At 40.9% G+C, this 24,391-nt stretch overlaps 1 protein-coding gene across 10 annotated transcripts in view; it reads left to right on the top strand.

The window, feature by feature from the left end:
• The window catches only part of Anks1b (ankyrin repeat and sterile alpha motif domain containing 1B), an 854,565-nt gene that overhangs the window by 490,406 nt on the left and 339,768 nt on the right, over positions 1-24,391 (top strand). For all 10 annotated transcript variants that reach the window (XM_037211910.1, XM_037211909.1, XM_037211906.1 and 7 more), the window contains one exon: positions 15,300-15,398. In XM_037211910.1, the coding sequence (XP_037067805.1) occupies positions 15,300-15,398 (99 nt within the window). The remainder of the gene's footprint in view (positions 1-15,299; positions 15,399-24,391) is intronic.

Below are 24,391 nucleotides of genomic sequence, written 5' to 3'. Positions count from 1 at the left end.
AGCCATCTCTGGACCAATCCAGATCCCTGCTGGGATGGAGATTGACAGCATTGTCATGACACAGGGGTCAGGAGGGCAGGCAGGGCCCAGGGCACCTGGGGTCACCAGAGAGTCTCTGCTAGCACCGTTCTGGGGGAGCAGCAGGAAAAACAACTTCTCATGGTCTGAGATGCCAAGTCCCCAGGTCATACTCCATTGTCCCATCAGACTTCACTTAGAAAACACAACTTCAAAGGAAGAAGAAAATAGGGAGAAATCCAAGACAGTCATCATGGAGGCATAAACCCCCAGTGTGGGCTTGGGACCCTGTGAAGTACCCAGTTCAATGACTCTCCCAAGGCCACAAAGCTAAGGAAATGGCAGAGCTAGGAATAAACCTGCTTTTCTTTCCCCCGCCACTGCACACGCTGCCTCTTTCAGAATAGACTATTTCTGGCAAAAACAACACGAAACTAGAAGGTTTACAGTGCTGTGTTCTTAAAAAAAAAAAAAAAAAAAAAGTACTTCCTTCAGGCATCCTTTATTTACAGCAATTTTATTTTATGGCGTATAAAGCAACTTCATACTCCTTATGTCAGCACGTCTCTAAAAGGGAGGAGGGTTGTTATCCCCATATTACAGACGGGGGAAAACATTCCTTGATCCGGACTCACAGTGCTAGTAAGAAGGAGAGCTGCGCACGAGACCCTGAGTCCCACATCTTTATCCTTTTTGTTATTAATCCATAGTCCCTAGAATGAAATCATGGGCAAGAGGATAAAGGAGATCACTAAGCTGGTCGGGGAAGCCCCCACCATCAGACGTCAGTGGAACAATTCCATGTGACTAACACTTGTCTGGTTACCACAGGTGGTGGAGTGGGGGATACATCTGTTCCAACATCTACTTCCCCTACAACCTTGGCAACTTCAGCCGCTCTGTCATTTCTGGGGTGACATCTCCCGAGTTGTTGCTTATCTCTGTGATACTGTATTCTCTAAAATTGTGGGGGGTTAATATCTGTTTTATGGACGGTTGATGACGGCAGCACTGTTGAGTCTCAGGGAATAACGGTTCTTCTCATATGATCGTCCATGTTTCAGTCAGAAAATACTACTGGAGCCCGAGTCCCCTTTTCCCTCTCTTGATTATATGCATCTGTCTCTCAGACTGAGCAGCCATTTGAAGGAAGTGACTCTCTCTGCCCCCAAACAAGAAGACTCAGTTATTCTTTCAAGTGTGAGTCTATGAGTACTCACACACTGGAACCTCCAGATGTGTTTGGAAGGAACATCTGGTTCAACTCTCTTACTATGCAGTTGAGAAAACTATAAGGCCTAAGGAAGTTGAATGATCTTTTCCATGTTTATACAATTAACTTTTCAAATAAGCCAGGGCTTTTAATTTGGTGCCTATTTCTGAGGAATATTGCTTCTGTTAGATAAAACATAACCCCACTGCTTTGCGATACTGATTTTTCATAATGTGGAATGATTATGAAGAACGGCATATCCTCTGTATTTTGGTTGTTATAATTAATCCTGATGATCGTTATCATTATTCTGTGAAAAGTGATTTAAATTCATTTGCTCTCCCCCTGCACGTACATTGAAGGATATACTGGTATTATTTTCACACTATGTTCTCTTTCTCCTGCCGGATAGGAAATATTTTTGAGCCATATGGGATCCTAATTCTCTGAATGCTTTTAGATTATCAGATGTCTCAACTGACAGTCCTGGATAGAAATCAAATCATGAGAATTTGCAAAATTGGAAAAAAAAATTAAGAACATTTTGGTGTTATGGTGTACCAGCAATTCCATCTTTATCTTTCCTTCAATTAGTGGAGAAACAGCACACATCCATCCAGCATCCTGTGTATTGGAGTTTGCTGCTGGGACTTTTCAAAGCTTTGCCTGCACACTTACGTACCCTAGTGAGCCAGGACCACATTCTCCCATGAGCCTATACTTCCTGTTCGCGCTTCTACATCATTCACTGAAGCGTTTGTTCTATTTGGGTTCTTAGCAAATAAGAGCTGAGGGAAAGGCAAAGATGTTGACTCGTGTCCCTTTTTCCCAAGAAGCTTGCTGACCAGCAAAGGAAACAAGACCTCTAATACCCAGGAGAAAGAAGACAAGGATTCTATGGCTGTTTACCACGTCTTCAACCTAATCATGGTGTATCCATTTCTAAATAATATACATTTTAAGTTGGTTTCATGAGAGTTTAGATACCAGTTGACTATTTTAGAACTTTTTCTTTAGCTTGAAGTCTGTTTTGTGCTGGCCAGGTACTCTTGGACATGGAGCCTGCCCTGGGGTATGGTTGATAGGCCCAGCCACTCTCCATTAGAGAAAAATGATTCTTTCCCAGCAGGTCCCAACTACAAATAGCTTCTTTTGGCTTTTGGTTTGTTTGTTTTGATTTTTAGAGAAAGAGAGAGAGAGAAAGGACATGAAGTTGGGTGGGGAGAGGGGTGAGGCAGAGCTGGAAGGAGTTGGGAGTAGAGGAAGAATATGGTCAAAGTATACTATATGTAAAAATATTTTAAATAGAATCAAACTTAAGGAAAATGAAGCAAGGGAACATTTAATAATATTTTATTATGGGAAAAGACTTCTTTCTTTTTCTTTCTCTAGAAGGGTTGAAACCTTCTAGTATAGGAAGGTTATAAGTTAAAACCAACCAAACAAATAAATAATAAATAGATAGATAAATAGATAGATAAATAAATAAATAAATAAATAAATAAATAAATAAATAAATAAATAAATAAAAGACTGTCTGGCATGTTATAGATATGAGGCAAGGGTGTGAGTGTCTTGAATGAAGCTTCCTTTTACATTCAACCTCCAGTCAAACTGTGTGATCAGCCAGTCCCCAAACAGTTCTAAGGGCTGTTCTCATCTGTGACATGGCTTACTTTTTCTGACCACTGCTCAGTTAGATCAGTCAGCTTCCTATGCTCTGCTGGGACTATCTCCTCACACACTGGTCCAGGGCTCTGGGGTGGGCATTTTCCTACCACTACATCTTAAAACTCAAAATGAGTTCAGATAAACTTTTCAGGAAGAAAAATATTTTTTATCCAAAAGACATCTCAGGAAAAAAAAATCTTAAATACCAAACCCAAAAATAAGTATAGGGAAAAGTCAGGAATATTCCACCAGCCAACTGTTTCAGAAACATGATCACCATTTACTGTTCACCAAAGGTGTGCGAGATCACAAAAGATCTGAGCATGCCCTTTGGCGTCTTAGGAGCTCAGAGCACCGTCTCACATAAAGCCAGTCTAACTTACCACCAAATGTTCTCAGTGTTTCAGCCCACTATGTGTAACGTGCTGATATCTCCAGTGGGTTTTTGAGTCTGTGCTTCATGTTGTATTGACAGAACACCAGGCTTATGTAAAAGTGGGACTTTTTACAACCTCTGGACACCTGTTGTGAATGTGCCAACCTCGTGAACATGTGGTAACATCATATCTAGCAATTGTTAACTGAAACGAAATTGGGAGGAAAAAGCTCTTTCAAGGGTCTCTTCCTGAGATGTCACCATTTCAAGTCAAAAATATATATAACATAATACACACGCACACGCACACGCACACACACACATACTCTCCCACTACCGCGCACGCACACACACACACACACACACACACACACACACACACACACACACTTCTGATAACTTTCTTTTCTTTTCCTAACACCCCTTCCCTGTCACACTTGTGTTCATCTATCCCAGTCTCCATACGACAAATTAAGGCCAACAGTAAATACCCATTGCCTCCATCCTGGCTTCTGTTACACGCCATGAGACATGTTCCTGTCATTATTTTCACTGACATATAAAACTGGCCGGAGAAACTGAAATGTAAAATATGGAGAGAGCTTGTGCATTCATGAATCCTTACTTCTTCCACGGCCCATGCTCGTCTGCTTCCAGACATCCAATGGAACTGCCGATAACGGGCAGTCAAAGGATCATGGGCCCGACTCTGTTATCTCCCTGTAAAGTCTGCCTTACCCTGAGGGAAGTCCACAGTACTTTCTTATGGGCACAGAAACTAGCTAGTGAATTTCTTCCTTTCCACTGGGAATGCAGATGCTTTTCCGAAAGTTTCTCCATGGGCAGATCTGCCACATGTACAAACACAGCTTCAAGGAGGCTCACAACGCTGAGCAGAATCGGCCTTTGAAGCAGAAGGTAGCAAAAGAAAAGGGCCTCAGCCTAACAACAGCGTTCATCACAACCTAGAAATCGGGTTGCTGGGGCCATGGAGTGTGACTGTTTTCAACCTGAGTACTGCCAAAGCTTTGTCCATAGTTTATCAACTTAGAATCTTTATCAAACACCGTTCTGATTTAATTTTTAGACTCTTGTACCCATATGCAATGTGTTTTGGCTAAATCAATTTCCTAGTTCCTCCCTTACCACCTCTTTCCATATTCTTCCTACCGGGTGGGTCTCCCTCACAACTTCATGTATTTCTTTATTGCAATCCCTGAGTCCAGATGATGCTGGTAGCATGTCATGGCATAGGACTATACCCATTGAAGCTACCCACTGGAGTATGGGCAACCAACCCCAGGCTGAATCCCTGAAGAAAACTGGCTCTCCTTCCTCCAGCAGCCATCAATTGCCAAGAACTCTTCAACTAGGGGTGGGGTCTCATGAGCCGTTCCGCCATCCATGTTGGAATTTTGCTTGGCTTGATCTCATGCCGGTCTTGTGCAGGTAGCCACAGCCACTAGGAGTTCACGTGTGCAACAGGCCTGTCGTGTGCAGATAATGCTGTTTCTCAGTCATCCTCCGCAATCTCTGGCTCTTACAATCTTTCTGCCTCCTCTTTCAGGGTGACCCCCGAGCCTCGGGTTGGGGGTGTATGTGATATAGATGTCCCGCTTAGAGCTAAGCATTTCACAGTCTCTCCTCTGCAGTTTGACCAGGTCTGAGTGTCTGTGTGAAGCTCTGTCCACTTCAAACAGAAGCTTTCTCTGACGAAGGTTGAGAGCTGCGCTAACCTGTAGGTACAAAGCTGAGTGTATAGAAATCAGAGCAGTGTGACAGCAGATCCATTTAGCAACAGGATAATAATAGCTTCTCTGCCCAGGGCCTGTGACCTACTGTGATGTACCTAGGACCCACTTTTACCATCCAGCTTTTCTCATTGGTTCAAATGAAAATTTGAAAATTTGACTCCCCAGAGAACCCAATCCACATTGTTCTCTGAGAGGTCAGACTTCATCTCATTTCCTTCTGAGAGTTGATGGTTATAGGGCTGTGTTTCAGTTTGGGTTGTGGAGTTCAATGTGTCCCCCAATTTCCTCATATGTTCATTACACCATAACCAGATTAGCTGACTCCAAATTAGTTGATAGCCTTCAGTTCTTCCTGTCAGAGTTGGAATAAAATGAAAGGTACTAGGTTCTACGGGTTCCTGCGTCTCTCGGCCTTTCCTTGCTTCCTACTCCAAAGTCTCTTCCTCTTCGGCCAGTGAGTTCTGCTTCTGTCTGTTCCTCCTTCTTTGGCATTGTTCCCACCTCAGTGCCTCTCTACCTGCTGCTACTTCCACCAGTGATGTCCTTCTAACAGCTCTCCTCATGGCCTTCTCTAATCCTTCTAATCGTTTAAATTGACTCCTAAAGCCTTCCTGCCCAGTCTTTCCAACAAGCAGGTCTTCCATGCTTGGTTTGGTTTTATCTCGGCCCTCCCTTCAGTTCCTCTAGAGCAACTTGACTTTCCGTGTGAACTTGCAAGCATTATCAGCTTCTTTGGGCATCACATTTTTAATTTTTTTAAAAAGGTAAATTGTAACCACTTTAGGAGTTGTTATGGGCAATAAAAAAAAGTGTTTAATGTCATATAGTAAACATAAGACTACTGTATCATACTTCATATGTTTTTATTTAATTATTTTCCTGTTTTATCTGCTAGACTTTAACTTCTAATGTAAAATGACTGTGTCCGTCATAGGGCAGTGTTCTCAGAACCACATGGTACCATGCCTGATACAGAGGAAGTGCTCAAAACCGAGTTGAACGAATTGATGTTGACTAAATGAGTGACTGCCCATTCTTGACCTATGACGCCTCTGGACCGGGCACTGTTGGTTCATTCCCAGCTTCCTGTGACTTCATCCCTAAAGCCACCCAATGAATCGAGGGACAGCATGGTGCCACCGTAAATGTCAGCTAATGTATTCTTTGCAGCAATCTTATTTCCCTCAAAACCACCTGTACATTTCAGAACAAAAGCTCCCCCTTCCCTCCCCATCCTTTTTTTTTTTTTTCCTGTCTTCTTGAGTTTCTTTAACTGAAATGTATCTGATCATTCTTCTCAGTGTCAGGAAACCCAGTCACCTTTGAATTATCTGGATATGTCTGTTTCTTCATCTCTGTGAATTAATAAAAAAAAGTTGCTATGTTGAGTGGATTCTCAATGTTGGGGGGACAAAATTGTCCACCTTCACGGTCACATTTTCCTTAGCTTAGACCACCTCAGAGTCCCCAACTCACTCCCTTTTCTCGAGATCCTTAACATAGTAACAAGGGACACAAAAGCCATCGACTTGTTCCCAGACACCCTCGACCTTAATTCATTCCTAGACACTCTCGACCTTAATTCATTCCTAGACATCCTCCTTCTTCATTCTGGCTTTGAAAGAGACTTAAAGGAGTCACCCAAGCATGCCCCTGACCTGAGAACTTCTCTTCAGTTGACCAGTTAGACCTCTGACAAGGACCAGCAATGAGAGCTGGATCCCTCACACCCACCTGTTGCCAAACTGATGCTTCCCACCTCCCTGTGTGGACCCAGTTCAGAATGCGACAAGTTATGTGCTGCTCAGTTACATTTATTAAGGGGCTTGGATATGGATTATAATAATTTGAAAGGAGAGCTAACCATTTGACCTTTCAGATGCTATATAATTTATTAGAAGTAAAATGTGTTAGAAGATATATATATCCCTGGGAATCAATTCTGAGCAGTGTTGCACATCTGTTGACTGGAGAAAGCACCTGTTCCTACTTTCCTACTTGGTTCTCTTTCTGTAACAAGTGAAGCACTATCTTGGAGTCTGGTAGAATAAAACACTGATCTCAGATTCATCAGACACTGACTATGTAAACTTAGAACGATTTCACATCCCCAAGACTATCCCTTCATCTCTAAAATGAGGATAATGCCACGTAGCTTACAAGATTCTTATAAGATTTACAAACTAAGTGGGCAGGGTACCGGATACCATGAACACGTAATCGTTGGTATTTCGTATTCCTCCACACCACCAGCCAGAGGCGTGTGTAAGAGGGGCCTACTGGAAATATCAAGGAATTGTGTTCCTCCTCAGGCAAAGAGCAGGGTGTCCAAGCTAAGCTAGGTGCTGCTCAGTTTTCCCTTGAGAGGCACGAGGAATTAAATGTTCAGCATATTAGAGAGAAGAATACAACTCAGTACCTGCCAAGATTATGTACAGCCTACTCAAGGGAAAAAAATTAACTTCACAGCTTGTGACTGGGAAAGGACACGGGGCAGATGCTGATGGTCCTTTCACCTCTGCTCTTGGCTCGTTCTTCTAATAGCTCGGCTTTAACACTCAGTCTGCACTGCAATGAGAGCGGAAAAAGTAGAACCAAGGTGCCCCCTCCAACCTCAACTCGACCCCAGAGTCAGGCTCGACTGCTGGCAAATACCATGTAAAGTATCTAATACCCAGCTACCCCTCTGCGGATGGTGTAAAACCAGCTAGACACCATGCTGCCACAGAAAAGTTGAAGCGCCGTAGTTAGTTAGGGAACACTTAAAACCAGAAAGGCCTACAGGTCTCTGCCAGCCCTGTTTCCATGATTCAGTGAACAGAAAGGACCGGGGCAAGGCGGAGTTGGGGGTGGGGGGAAGGGTCAGGCAGCTTTCTAAATGATCTTCCACAGAGAGGGAGTCATTGATGCTTAAATGCCATGAAATCAGACTAAAATACATGGGGGCACCTGTTTTTATGTAATTTCATATGCCTCTTAAATAACACACACACACACACACACACACACACACACACACACACATCTTAAGCCAACCTGTGTTTTCAGTAGCTACACTGGAGGTGGTATGAGGTCATAAACGACACTGATGCATTGCCTGTTGCACTCAGAGGATGACGATCTGGGGTAATGGATGAAAAATGTCCCTCAGCTCCAAGTTAACTGGAGTTGCGGGAAGAGGGAAATACAGTAACATGCAAAAGACCCTGGAAGGGTGCCTCGCTGGCACATAGAAAGAATTCAGTACAGCATGTACTTTACCTCAGTTACCCCTGTGCAGATGTTGAAGGAATTTAGAACATATTCATTAGACAGATAAACGTCTTTGAAGCTATCTTTTGAGGCGTTTTGTGTTGCCGGTTTTCCATCATCCCTGTAGAGGTAGGGAACTGTTAAATACATTAAATGGTGATTCTGAACCAGGGTGGGAATGGGTGTGGAAGACACTCCCACTCAGTCTGTCTATCCTATCCGTCTTTCTACATCTATGTGTGTATCTGAAGGAAAGTAAGAACACTCAAATAAATTTTGTCCACATCAACTTTTCCTCTTACCTCAAGAACCTTCAAAATGAAGAATAGATTCTCTGTCTGGTAGCTATGAGAACTTTGGCCAAAGAAGTATATAAATCACTATACAAATGACTTTGCAGTACTTTATAAATACATGTAATGCTAAAATCTAGGTAAGCTTGCATCTCAAACTAGCCATAATTACCATTGATAGTTTCACTAAACTCTGCTCAACACTCAAATAAGCAAATAGCTCTTTACTTAAACTTCTCCTCCTTTTCCATTGCTTGAAAACAGATGTTTCCAAAGGGAAAGAGGCCTCAAAAATAAGAGTTTCAAAAATGGTGACAGAAAAAAAGGGGGACTAGAGAGATGGTTTTGTGATTAAGAGAACTTGCTATTCTTACAGAGGACCTGGTTAAGTTTCCAGAACTCACATGCTAATTCCAATTCCAGGGGCTCCCCCACCCTCCTCCAGCCTCCTCAGGTACTGCACATGGTACACATGCAGACATGCAGGCAGATCATTCCTACACATTAAATAAAATAAATAAATAAATCTCTTTTAAAATGGTGACAGGAATTTCATTGTGATCATATTAGCTGTTAAATGCCAATTTTAAAAATAAATCTAAGATTAAGTTTATTTTAATAGAATATATAACTGAATGTAGGAATATCTCTAACTTATTGAATAGTGGTGTATATCCCAGCAAGAAACAAAGAGATGGAAACAGGAAGACCCAGAGATGTTTACTGTGATGCTGAATTGATCATAGACATATGGAAAGTGTTATGATTATGTTTTGTCTATATCTGTTTAGTTTCCACTGATACTGTATTTTCTACTTTATCTGATGAATTAAAGACAATGTCTGCATGCAATTCCATGATATCTGGAGAATAAAATCCTACTTGCAGCTTCAAAAAATAATCCATGTGATCTTAAATTCCAGAAAAACTGTTCATAAGCTAAAATTATAGATAATTAATTAAGCATGTGTAGGAAATGCTGTTGCAGTTAGGAGGGTATGTTATGGTGGCCTAAGACAGAGAAGCTACAAAAGGACCACTGAGTCTTCTTTGGATGCTGTTTCATTAGTGTGGGATGGGAATTAAGCATGGAGCATGTGAGCTGCAAGATGCTGCAGCAGGTGAACGCACTTGTCACACAAGCCTGACGACCTGAGTGTCACCTCCAGAACCACAGTGGAAGAAAACTGACCCCTGAAGGGTACCCTCTGACCTCCACATGAATGTCATGGCACACATGAGCCCACCTTCAGACCTATACATCACACACACATACACACACACACACACACACACACACACACACACTATTAATAATAATAATAATAATAATAATAAATAAAATTGGAGCACACTTATCATCTATTATATATCTATTTATACTGTGTTTCTAAATGATAAGCTAAATGTAGCTTTATTCTTATGCTGCATAAGGAAATTATAAATCTGTTGCTTATCGCAATGACTATTATCATAATCATTCAGAAAAGATGTGCATTGAATCTACTTATAAGCTGACATCAAATTGACTCAAAGATTTAATGTAAGAAGTTAAGATACGGCATTTTATTCTAAAAAAATTATGTACAGTTTTATGCTGTGAAAAATACTATACAGAGAATAAAATATTATTTTTCCATGTGCAAGATTGTGAGAGCTTGATGTCATTCTACTATATATGTATCCTGTTTAAATATAAAGCCACACAAATTTCCAGAAGAATCTAATCGAGCTAATTATAAAGCAAAAGCAATTTTCCCCACCAATAATATCCCTTGATGCTTTCAGTTTGGACCTGCGCGAAGAAAAAGAATAAAACCATTCTCCAGCTCAAGCATGTATTAAGAAGAAACGAGCTTCCCAAGGTCTCGGACATGCTTCCCTAGCACTTGATTTAATGTGGGATATGAAGTCCAAGATTCTAAATGAACGCAATATTGTATTAAAGTTATGAAACTGCATGAACTTCTCAAGCTGTTCTGAGAGCCGGAGCCACCAGCGCGGACATTCCTGAGATATGATTTCAATAAATAGCTGTTCTATCTCTAATGGGCCATTAAGTAGGAAACGCAACTTCCCATTTCTATTTGGTCATCTCGGTGGTTTATCTGAGCTGAAAACTTGCCATACATAACAATCTCCCCACGGTCAGGGAAACTTAAGCTTCAGTTATTAGCGCATAAAATATTAGGTGATTTCTCTTCATTCTGTGATTTAAGAAAGTAATAAAGAACCCCCGGATCCATCAGTTCTTGTCAGGAAAAGAGCAGCAGCTGTAAAAACACCACCTCGGGCCTTTGATCATGCTCGTGAGTTGTTTGGTTAGCGACTCACAAAGCTATTCTCTCTGTGATTTCTCTTCCCGAAACACCGGTGCAGTGCGCCCTACAGGGTGCTAGGCAAAGCTGTCGGCCACACTTGTCATTTCGTAGCATGGATTTCTAACATCATAATAAAAAGATGCCCCTGAAAGCACAACAAGCTCACAATTCATTTTGACCACTAAACTATTAGGAGAGAATTTGCTAAAGACATTATATCGAATATCCACAGACTATTACCAAATGGCGCGTAAATAATTACATCCCGAGAGTGATGAGTATGTTTTATTCTTGGCCTCATTTTGCTGCATCTGCGTGATTTGACGAAGGTTTCACCATCTACAAGTGTAGAGAAACACTGCTTCACAGAACTCGCCACAGTGGCGGACATGCTGGAAATCGCTATTATCCAATCTATAGCCACCAGCCAAAAGAGCCAGCAAGTACTTGGATTCAGGGCTGGATCTGGCAACTGGGGGGGTTAGACTACCACTTGGTAGGGATGTCTGTGGAGCTCCTGGAGGATGAAAGCTTGTTATGGAGGTCAGATGAGTAATGAGGAGAGGACAGTGTCATGGGGAGATGAGGATGGGACGCACTGGGACAAGTGGGTAAGCAGAGGACTGTCATGGGGCTCTGCTCCCCAAACCAGTGATGTGAAAAGTGGATAAAGGAGTGGGGAACTAGGTTTATATTTGGCTTTTGTTAGGGAAAGGGGGTACATTAAGCTGAAAGTCTCTGCATTAAGAAAAGCAAGCAATAGGGTGAGAATAGACTAGCTTCTTAGGCAGGATTAGAATGTTTGTGGTCTTGGTAGTGTAACTGTGACCCAAATGCCAAAGGAAATCATAAGAGTTGTAAAATCTCATTTTTCTCTGAAAAGCCGGAAGAATCCATAATGCTACAAAGAAGGTATTCTATTACTTCCTTTAACAGGAAAATTTTATAAATTCGTATTGCTTAGATTGCTTTTTCAAAAACAAAAGGCCATATTCTCAAACTTCTCTGAAATCATTTCTTAAAGCCAACTTTAGGTTACAAATTCCAAAAACACTAAAATGTCATTTCGAAATATATACTCTATATTTATATATAATGATACTAATCAAAAGTTAAACATGGCTGAAATAATAGCATTTTAACATATAACAATAGCATTTATACATATTGATTAGTCTGCTCCATTTTACAGGTAAGAACAAAGAAGCCTAAAAACTATGTAACTAACCCAACCACAATCCAATCCTAGGTCAAGCCACCTTACATTTTAAGACAGGCTGAAGACATATCACGATATTTGGGGTTATCTATCCTATGTATTACAGAAACATGGAAAATAGAATATTCACTTTTTATTGCTTTTTTCATGACACAAAATAATCATACATATTTGCCACATACAGTGTGGTGTTTCTATCCATGTAAACATCATATCCTGAACAAATAACAATTAGTAGAAAAATTCTAGTAGTGTGCCTCATTAGGGACAAAGAGCAGAGTCCCTTTATATCCCCCAATTCATGAAGCACATCCTTATGTTTTATATTATACTTTCCCTACTTTCCACTCATTTTTTTTCAAAAGTGCTCTGTTAGTATCCTGTATGTTAGGAAATCAAATCCAACAGACAAGGTTGTTGTGTGTTTAATAGCCTTTTTTAAATGTCAGACTTTTGTACAGTTTTTCTAAAAGTCTCCTCCCTTATTGAAAATAGAAAAGACAGCGTATGGATGATGTAGAAAACAAGTGGTGGTCTTTCAGGAATTAATTGTTAAAACTATCATAGTATTCAAATCCTGCTGTCAAATTCTTAGGATTGGCTGTGGACAACAGGTCCTACAAACCATAAAATCTTCATGATATGCTTGCTTACTGATATACAAAGAACCCAGGCCCCATGTTTTGGGTGAGTTAAAGGTATGGACTGATAATTCAGTACGTGGGAAACCTGACAGCAGTCTAGCCCATACATGGCCAATGTTGTAGTTGTTTGGGGTCCGTAAGTGATTTGGGAAGTCCTCAAAGATTAAAAGTTGGACCAGGTATCACATATTCCACTCAGGCTACCTCAGTCCATTTCTGGAAGTAATAATGATTCCTCAAAATGAAGTCATTTATATTTTTAGCCGCGCTCTATTGCATGCACTGAGTAGTTTCTTGAGAGCAGTGTTTCCTGTGGCACTGTGCCAAGACTGGCTTTGTTTTTCATTGGGCTTTTCATTATCACGCTGCTATGCACCTGGATCATTCTACCTCCTCCGACATGGCTGGTGTAGCTTAAGCATAGGCATGATGCTAGGAGTAGGTGGAACACTTTCGTTCAGTGAATGCCCATCTGAAATCCCTAACTGTGGTGCCGTTCTAATGGCTTTAATCTTCTAACAGCAGTCAATTATCTGTTTATAACATGGTCTGATATGAAACTGTTTATACCCATCTATTCTGGCACTTAGAAGAAAAGGTACTAATCTCACCTTATACCAATCTTGACCCCCCCTCCTCCATCTCAGGAAAGGAATCTAGATCGATCTCCTGCCCCCATTCTGCATTTCTCTTCATTCTGCAGGTTCCTGCCCCCATTCTGCATTTCTCTTCATTCTGCAGGCTCAGTCTCCAACTAAAACTGTTTGACGGTTTCAGTAGTTTTCTGCCTTCCACGATTATAACCTAAATCCATGCCCAGGCCATCCCTAAAACAACTATTTCCTCCTCCTAATGGTCTTCAGGACCCCAAGAATGCCCTTTCTGGCCTTTCTAGTTCATTTTCTTTTGTTTTGAACATCTGTTAGTACCTGTTTCCTCCATGACCAAGTATTCTATCCCTTCTTTCATAAGTATCTTGTGTTACACGTTAAGAGGATAGAGCTTGATTTATCCAGGAAAAAAAAAACCAGCAGTTCAAATTCTTGAACTTCCATCCATTCCTCAAGTGTTCAATCTTTTATTTTTGTTTTAATAGCATATAATCCCTGTTCTTGTTTAAGAACCACAATGTGGTCATGTGATATGTGTGCACCATGGATAATAATCAAATGTGTCCATTAACATCTCATCTTTTTAAATATTCCTATGTGCTGGAAAACATTTAATTTCTCCAATAATTTTAGGCTATATGAAACTTGTACTGTGTGATACAGCATTTTAATGAATTTCTCCATCTATCCCACTATCCAACCTCCCAGCCTCTCCTCATAGTCTTGCAACCTCCTTTCTACTTTCTAGCTCCCCAGGGTGAGTGAGAACACGTGGTTGCCATGTTCCATTTGGAATATTAGACTCTTCAGTTTAAAGAGAAACTCTGTCTTGTAAACTCCAAAGACTGGAATTTAGGGACAAAATGAGGAATCTCTGCCTTTCTGTTTCAAATGTTAATCAGGGGCTTAAAATAATCATTTGAGATCTGAGACTTTTAAGAATAGACTAGTCCTTGGAGAATGTGTGGCCTGGCCTTTTCATCTTATAGGGAAGGAAACTGAGGCCCAGTCATAAAAGTCAAAATGATCTTTCTAAATTTATAATTTCACCATGTAACTCTCTTCTAATCCTGCCCATGGCTTTCCATGATAGCCAAAATGAATACAAACTATCACTATGCCGTACAATGTCTGTTTAGCTTAGTCTGGGCTTACTTTGCCTCCTTACATTTTTATTATCTCTCTATTCTATTCCCAGTATACATGTTTGGTTGGTGGTTTTTTCCTCCCTATGGGTTATTGCACAAATGTTTTGGGTCCTAAGCACACTTCATATATTTGATTATACATCATCTCCAAAAATGTGCCCCCAATACTCTCAGGATTCCAAAGTAAGCATCCCATGGCACCCGTTTGCAATATTCAAATGGTAGCAATAACGACAGTTGCTAACACATACTTGCGTCTTATTCATCATTCCATCCCCATATTTGAAGAATCTGACGTTCAATATTTTAAAATGAATTATTTTTACTTTTAACCTGCCATGGCACATGTCAATTTTTCCATCAGCCCTCCTCACAAAATCTATTTTCAGATGAGTTTTTAAAAATAAATTGATTCATTCACATCCTTCCATAAGTCACTGATAATCCTGAATGACAACTCTTCCTAGAAGCACTGGTACTTTTACAGAAACAGAATTCTAAAGTCATGTGAATGACTCTTCAATGCAGAAAATTTAGCCATAAATAGTAAGTCATGAGAGCTGTAAGTCATGAGAGCTGGACGTGAGAGAAGGTTGGTTCCCACAGCCTTCAAACCAGTTTCCTGGGTGACCACTCTTCCCTCACACTCAAAGGAGGATGACCCTATTTGTATTTATACAATTCAGAATACTTAATGTTTTACCTTACTTAAAGTAAAATATTATTTCACACAGCATAAATGCTGAATTTATCAGGTAACATTTCTGGTTTGATTTCAGGGAAGCAATGTTATGGAAGATCAGGACTTGTTGGAAATTGGAATCCTTAATTCTGGACACCGACAGAGAATTCTACAGGCAATCCAGCTCCTTCCAAAGGTAAGGGATGCTTTATCGGGATTACCTTATGAATGATTTCTAGTGACTTACAGTCAAAGTATCTAACAGTGTTGACATGGGAATACAGTGTTTCCACATGCTGCTGCCGCCCATCAGAGTGGTCTTAGGTCCCACTTTAATTGGACACAAAAGACTACCACAAGCTTCGCTTGGTTTTAAACTGACCTACAAGAATGCAATATTGGAAACACTGCAGAACAGTGGAACAGATTCAGAATACCTCTTCTGTGTGAGTCCTAACTCACAGTGACAATAGAGGTCAAAAAGATGGGATTCATGTTGAGTGAGTACAGTAATGCCCTTGACTTAACAGCTTCATGAATGGGACAGAGTCTTGGTTGGCTTACATCTAACAAAATTAATATCTAGAATATATAAAGAACTGAAAAATAATTGAATGTCCCCAATGCCAAACAACCCAATCAGTAGATAGGTTAATGAAATGGAGAGGTAGTTTTCAAAAGATGAATTATAGATGGCCAACAAATATGTTGAAAATGTCCAGCATCTTTAGTTATTGTATTGGACAGTTTTATGTCAGCTTGGCATAGGCTAGTCATTTGAGAGGCGGGAACTTCAATTAAGGAAATGCACCCTAACTAAGACAGTCATCAAGGAAACACACAGTCAAACTAGATCAAGATTCCATGTCATCCCACTCTGGATGGCTAGCATTAAGAAAACAAACATCAACCAATGCTGGAGAAGATGCAGGGAAAGAAAATATTTATATATTGTTGGTAGGGATGTAAATTAAGCCCATTCATTGCTCCAAAAGTTCCTTACAAAATTCCAAATAGTACTTTCATCACCTAGCTATAGAACAGATGGGTGTGTGTCTGAAGAGCTCTAAGTTAGTATACTACACAGATAACCTGCGTACTGCAGCTATGGAGTCAGCTTGGGTATCCATTACCATATGAATCTACTTTTTTAGTGTTGTATATAGTATATATACATGACAGAGTTTTGTTCACCATAAAAAGAGTAAAATTGTGTCATTATCTGGAGGATATATGCAACTGAGATTATTATATTAAGCCAAATAAAATATCCTTTTATTTTGTGGTCCTAGAATTGTTTACAAATAAAAACAGTCTTATCTACACACACACACACACACACACACACACACACACACACACACACGAGCAACATGCAAACAGAAGGGGAACTAGTGGGATGGAAGAGAATATCAGAAGGAAGCGTAGGAAAGGGACTAAGGGGAGAGGTGGATGTGGTCAAAGTACAGGATATACTCAAAGAATTTGTCTATATAAAAGCAAACAGTATATGCAATGAATATACACCAATAAGAATACTGGAAGAGCCTCATGCTCCATTAGAAGCAATACCTCTTATAGCAGCTCCAAGACTTCGCCTCTAGAGTCCCTACAAGGGACTTGCCTAATAACAAAAGGCATCATTTGGAGAGGTCCACAGTGTCCCATCCCATCATGTATTTACAGTTGATCAGTAGGCTTTCTAGTCTAGATGTGATTTGTCATCCAGGTATCATTTTTTACTGGAAACTGTGTAACCTAGCAACAGAGTTGACCTTATGTTTCCAGAAAAGGTTTTAAAGGAGCTTAAAGGAGGTGGTAGGGTGTAAGTGCCAGCCTTTCAAGGTAGGTAGGATTTTAATTGGTAAGGGAAGGAAAGGCACTTCAGGAGGCCAGAAGGAACTGTGTAATTACAGATGTTACCCAGGCAATCACTTTCTGAAAACATTTGGGAAATAATTAGTCATTTAAAATCCAGTGAGATCGGCACAACAGTGTGACTGTTCTTAATGCCACTGAACTATAGGGTTAAAATATTTAAGTTGATAAGTTGTATGTGTTTTTACCATGATTTCTAAAATCATCAGAACAGAAGAAAATGCAATGTGCTTGGAATAGTTGAAAAGTGTGTGGCCCATAGCCAAAGACAAAGCAGGAAGAGTAGGGGTTTTTTTTTCCCCATTTCTACAGGGCTAAGGATCTTGAGCGTATTTTGTGGGCACTAGGGAATGCCTATGACTAGAATATTCTAGTCTGCTTAATTCTGGAGGCAATTTACCAGAGGAATTGAAGGAGAGAATGTTGAAGTGGGGTCTGCCAGCTGAGAATAGGTGAAGGGAGGCAAGATTGGAACAGGTGAACTGTAATGGGGGCACCTACACCCATCAGCAATTCCGGTGTCTTCTCCCTTTTTCTCCCTCCCTCTCCAGGGAGGGTAGAATTTCTCCTTAGACAGAGAAAGATAAATATTAATCATAGTTTCTAAGGAAGTGATATAATGAAATTTGCCCACTGACAGTGTACTGAGTTTCTGCTGATGGAAAGTTAACACATTAACAAATTTGAGGAGAGACAAGCATACTGCAGAGCTTAATCATGTGAGTTTCTATATTAAAAGGGGAAGAATGAAAATGTCTCTAGACTTAATTCTAAAGTAATTCCCATAGGCATGTTATTTACCTCGATACTTAGAGTATTATTTCCTTAGTAAATGTCCCACATGCCTTCCGCAAGGGTTTCTATAAATTCATACCCAACAGCCAATGAAGTTCCTGACCTAGAAGAGAGCTAGGTGCTCCCCAGATCAGGGAACTGCCCACTCCATGATGCTGCCAATATTTAAAGTTCAGTTCAGGCACTATCATTTAACTTCCTCTGAGAAACTTTACCTAACCTGTAACCACTTCTCACTACATTGGCAGTTAGGAACCTAATCCATATACAGCCCCTTCGCTAAGCCTGCCAAGGAAGATTCTGTTCTGTTGTCATGGTTAGGCTGCCGGAACCAATTTTTCATTGATCCACCCTGGACCATTCACTCACCTCCATTCTCCCTCCTGATGGCTCTCTCCCTCTCTGCACAGGGATTTTCACAACGTCTCCACCAACCCTTCTAAACTATGAATCACAGCACATCATGCTGAAAATGACCAGTGTGATTTTCTAAGCCTTCAGACTTAGAAAAAAGCCCTTACCTTGGCCTATAAAAGTCAGTAGAATCTGGCTCTTTCTTACCTCCTGGTCATATTTATCATTTTCTCCTTCTACACTCTAGTTGGTGACTTTCTCTTTGTTATACAAAGTGACAAGCTCATTTCTGCCTTGGGTGCTTTGTGCATCCTTCAGACACGATACATCACTAAGGCTTGAACTCAGATACCCACTCCACAGAGGCTTTCCCAGCCTAACAGTTCCCCACTCAGCAGCTATCTTTCTCTTTAATAGTACCTGTTTCATTTTCCCCACAGCACCTGTGGATACCTGGAGTGCCATTGTTTGTTTCTTCATTATTTCCCATCTTGCCATGAGGTAGCCAATCCCATGAGTCCGGGAGCCTAGGCTCCTTTGCACCTCTCTCTACAGTCAACCCCTTGACAGATCCTGGCACCAAGCAGCTAACCAAGAAATATCTGGGGATTGAGAACATACAGTAATCTCTCATTTATTTGAGATTTTTATGTCCTTATGCTTGCCCATATCTGGAGATACTGATGACAATCTGTCACTTCTGTGACATAAGCATCCTCATGGCAGAGATCACTCAATGCCTTGGAAGTTCCTTGTGCCTAGTCCAACAACATGACCATTAAAGGAATCAGTGAATGGGTAAATAAATGTTGCTTCATGTGCCATACAAATATTTTTAAAATGCAGAATGCCTCAATTTTAAGATGATTCTGTAGTCATCCACATACAATTTCATGAGGAAAAAAAAAAAACTTAACCTAGAATTATTTGAAGAATACATGAAGTGTTTATTCTTAAGAAAAGATATTATCCCCATTATAGAAAGCAATGTTATGGAAACAATGCAAAATTAAGCCTTACTCAAGAGGCTAGCGCAGAAGTGTCTACTGCGAGCACACAATGAGTAGGGAATGAGTCAGAATAGCCCCATCCATCCTCCATAGCACAGTAGACGGTTACAATGCTGCAAATTGATGCTTTGCCTTTTTAGGTAATGAGCCCAATCGTCAGATGGCTAATAGTGTAATATTAGTGCCGGGACATTCATCTGCATTCAGCGTGGCTTTGCACTGCTAGAATAGTTGACAGAGTGTCTCTTTGTTTTAGTCACACAATTTTGGTCCTCAGAATGTTTATGCCCCTCATCTGTCATGAGAAGCACTCCATAATCACTATTGGAGATGCCTTTGTAGCACATTGTATCTGGGAATTGGGGAGGTTGCTCCCAAACAGAGAAAAGAGAGCCTTCAAAGTACAACTGTGATCTGTTGGCTTGTTTCAAAGCATGCTTTATTATGTTCTGTTGATTCAAATTTTAAAGAAAAATAACTTCTTTGGCAGGATTTGACCTGTAATATGTCTTCTTTAATATACACCGGTGCAAAGATCCATGCGTTTTCAAATACAGTTGATATATTCATGGAGTAGAGTGTGCTGTGTATATTCTAGCCACACTCAGCTTCAGGAGAGTAATCCATTGAGTCAGCTCCTCCTCGCATTAATTTGCCTCTGTGTTTTGTGTTGCCTGGCCCCCAGCCATGAAGCATAGCTATCAATTTTCACACAGCATCCACTTCCTCCACCAGTCCCAAATAAGGCTTTATTCAGGTCTAAAGTTTCCCTAAGCTCTTGAAAAACCCAACCTCATCCTCTTCCCTTTATGGGAAAAGAACCATGCCAGACTTCCATGAGAACTTCTGTACTCTCTTATACACTAGACATGTTGTACTTTTTCTATCCCTTAGACACAGGGAAATTATCTAATCACTTATTTGCAACATATAATTTGCTCCTTTCCAGGTAAGAACCCCATGGATAAATCTTTAATATGTTTTTAAGGGGTATAGGTTTTCTTGTCCTTTGATACTAGAGCACCTGAAGGTCAGATACTCAAAGAATTTTCATTTTATAAATGTTTTTTGTGTCAAGGCCCACATTGTATCTTCTTAATATCTCTCATCCTGAATTGAAAATGTACCCGGTCAAACTTACTGTTATCGTATATTTTTCCCCTACTTCATCTGCCTTTTACCATGGCTTTTGGAGTTACTCAGCAGCAGTCTGCAAATACCATCCTCCTTTCTTTTGCAGCTGTCCATCCCATAATTCTCTTGAGCCTGACTCAGTCCTCTGCCATGCCACCCAGACAGCAGCCGCCAGAACAGTCACTGAGCGTCTTCCCATCCTCAACGTAACTGACTTCAGTAGATCTGATCTGAGGGCAGCCTGTCGACATTCTGATCTCTGGCTCTAGTTCCCAGTGCTCTGCTCCTTCTTTGCCCACTCACGTCCTCAGTTAAATCTTGGAGCTCCTAAAACTCAAATTCAAAACTTTCTGGTAGCTAGGGCATGTCATGATCATGGGACTCTTGACCATAGTGCAGTTTCTTACACTCACTGTCTGTTGCCTTTATACTTCATATTTACCCATAACACAAACTCCAATTCCTTTTAGCTTTGTTGACTGCAACACACTTTCTCTTCGGCTGGTTCCACTTCCTGTTATCAGCTTTCCTTGGCTGATATACCACAGCTCTGGCATCTCCAACACCTTGGAGTCTCCAAGGCAATCTAGGCTTCAACTTCACAGCTTCACACAATGGCCTCTCTGGGCCTCCATGCAGGAATACCCCTGACACATGCCTGGCCTCAGATACTTTCCTTAGTTATGGAGGATGATTCCATAACCCCTTTCTCGTATGCTTGACTCTAAAAAGCCAGAACCACTTGGCTCAAACTTTCAAGTTCTGCTGCTTGCTGGGTCTGGAATATAACTCCACCTTGTTCAAAAACATTTTCACTAACTTTCTGTTTTCAATGATTTTCTTTACTGCCTAAGCTTGGCTATCCTAGAGCTCACTGTGTAGAGTTCATGCTGGCCTTGAACTCAGAGATCTGCCAGCCTCTGCCTTCAAAGTGCTGGGATTAAAGGTGTGCGCCACTATGCCCAGCCCTAAGCTTTTATTTATTTTCTTTTTATAAGTTGGAAGCTTACCTGGGTAGGTTCTTGCTCTAAAGTCACCACTCCCTTTATTCCACTTCGCATCAGGCTTTTCTTTAATCTGTTTACACTTCCTGGTGCTATTTTCTCCTCAAACTGTACATCTTATATTTTTCCTTGCTCAGCTTGCTCCTTTTCATTACAGATCTGCACAAGACTGGCCACTCATAACCACACAACACAGTCAACATTTGGCTATTTAGAAATCTGCTCTGCAAACACAATTAAATCCAAAACTCTTTAGCCTCAAGCAGACTTTTTGGGCAAGGGCAGAAAGCAGCCTCATTCTTCATCAATATATCACGTCATGAATAGTCCCTCGGCCACAGGCTAACATAACACATACTAATATCCTTCTCCTCTGAAACATCTTGAGTCATGTCCCCACTGTTCAAATCACCCTCAGCACCAATGTTTCCCATTCTCCTACTAGTTGGCCCATTAAGCCCCACTTAAAATGTCCAATAGTTTTTCTAGTCCAATGTCCCAAAGTGTCCCCTGTTCCTCCACACAAAAGCATAGTCCAACCTATCACAGCAAAACCCTACTCCTAGTACCAACTTCTGTCTTAGTCAGTGTTCTATTACTGTGAAGATACATCATGACCACAGCAAATCTTACAAAGGGGAACATTTAATTAGGGCTGGCTTCAGATTCAGAGGATTACTCTGTCATTGTCATAGGAGGAAGCATGGTGACATGCAGGCAGACGCGGTGCTGGAGAGGTAGCTGAGAGTTCTACATCTGAATTGACAGGCAGCAGGAAGAGAGAGTGACACTGGGCCTGGCTTAAGCTTCTGAAACCTCAAAGCCCCACCCCCCAGTGAAGCACTTCCTCCAACAAAGCTACACCTCCAATAATGCCACTTCTTGAGTCTGTGGGGGGCCATTTTCATTCAAACCACCACAGGGTACCAAACACCTTCGATTGAATTAAATCACTAACTTTTCGATCTTCATTATAAGATGTAGTTAAAAAACAAAATGTTTCTATTTTAAGAGAAAAATAAGATTCAATATAACTACATAGCAAATTACCCCCCAAAGTAGCAAGTAGCAACTTCTGTTGAGCAGGGATCCTAGTGCAGCATGACTGAGTCTTCCATCCTAAGGTCTCTCCCAGGGCCATAGTCATCTCAGGACTCAGCTAGGAAGGGTGTACTTCCTAGCTCACACATGTGCTTATGGGCAGAGTTTAGCTCTTGAGGGGTGGGAGTTGGACCTGGCCTTCCTTAGTTCCTTTGTATATGCCCTTCTATAGAGCATCTCACAAAATTCAGCCAGCTTCAACGGGGCGAGTTGAAGGGAGTATGGGCAAGATGGAAGTCACAGTCACCTTGAATGCGATCACAAAAGTGGCATCCTATCTTTCTGCCATATTCTCTCCATTAGGAGTCAGTCACTAGAAAATGATCTTATCAGTCATGAGACACTAATAAAAAAATGTTGTGTTTATGGGCTTGTTGATTTATATGTATCAGATCGGATCAGTGAGCTTCAGACTACAAAGTCAATACATGCAAATCTACTGTTGAATTTCTGGGTTGTGATGTCTTGTTATGCCACATCTCTGTCCACACAGACAGGAGCTATGTGTCTCCTTTCTGAATATTCTTCATAAATATGACTTTCTACATCACTGAATGTTAGCATGATTGTCTTAGGAAATAAAAGATGACTTTTATTGTTGTTGATGCTAGGTTTTTCCATTTTAACCCCAGTTATAGGCAAGAGAACTGGACCATTATCATTATAAAGTGTGTCTTGGGAAGGCAGATTTTTAAGACATCTCCCACCCTTTCTGTCCTGAATCTGAACATTTTTGTGTTTATGTCGCCTTTTCCTGTCTCTGCTAGGGAAGTATGGTCAAATTATATTAGGATGTAGGCATGTTAGGAAAAAAAAACATTTTTGGAAAAAATAACAAAGCTAAAAAGTCGAATGACATCCTTTAAGTCTAGGCTTCATCAGAGCGAATAAACCAAAGGGACCGTTGACAAGAAAATCAACAACAAAACCCCATCTATGAGCCGCAATGGAGTTAGCTGGGGGTCAGAGCTTAAACACCTGTAAGGACAAGATAACACAGACCGATGGTACCTGTGGTGAGAGGACAAAATAAAGCACTGAGGGACAGACTTGGATATGGCTTTTGCTTTGCTACTCCTGTATCACAGGAGGGAAAAAAAATGAGACTTCTTGTGATGAGCTCAGAGGTTTACTTGAGGGTTGGAAGTGGGTATTACGGGTGAGGCATTGTCTCAGTTTAGCTTTGCCACGTCCCCACTCTTAAAGGTGAGTTCTTCCAAGGACTTTAAAACACAAGTGCTTCTTAGTTGGAATCTTGACGGCTAAGGCAGACACGTATCAGCTTTAGGGGAAAAGCATTCAAGCAATGTAATTCCTTTAAAAGTCTAGAAAGGAAGGTTCCATCTTATTCCCCTGTCACTTAGAAAAATGACAGGAACTTGTTTCTATCTCTTCTCCTGTTTTTTCAGAAAAAACAATGCCAAAACACAGGCCGCAGGCACAGATGCTCCCGTGGTGCCTTTTGACAGGGTAACTCTTCCTCCTCTCATCCCATCACTCATCCTCTGTGTGGGTCTCATTCTTTTTGCTTCTGTGTCCCCCCTTCCCCTCCCCTCCTGTTGGTGTCCTGCACTCTGTGACACCCCATTATTGGCCTGAGCATCAATTGAAGACTTGGTAAAAGAGAAGCTCTCCTACAGGCACATATGCCAGGTTTGTGTAGGGGTCCCATCCTAAAGAAAATGCAGAGCTCGATTTGGTCTGGGTTCATAGAGTATTCTACTTTCTGTAGTGTCTGGTCACTGGTGTGGCAGGGTCTATGTGAGATCTATGTAGTCTTAGAAATGATTTAATTGTTCCAGAACAAACAAGTATGCTCCCTTATATAAAGGATTGGCAAACTTTTTTTCTTGTAAAGAGTCAGCCCACACTTCACTGGCCATATATCTTCCCTTGCAACTATTCAACTCCGT

This window comes from Peromyscus leucopus, chromosome 18 (assembly GCF_004664715.2).
Source record: "Peromyscus leucopus breed LL Stock chromosome 18, UCI_PerLeu_2.1, whole genome shotgun sequence".
NCBI lineage: Eukaryota > Metazoa > Chordata > Mammalia > Rodentia > Cricetidae > Peromyscus > Peromyscus leucopus.
This window is presented reverse-complemented; position numbering and strand designations above follow the sequence as displayed.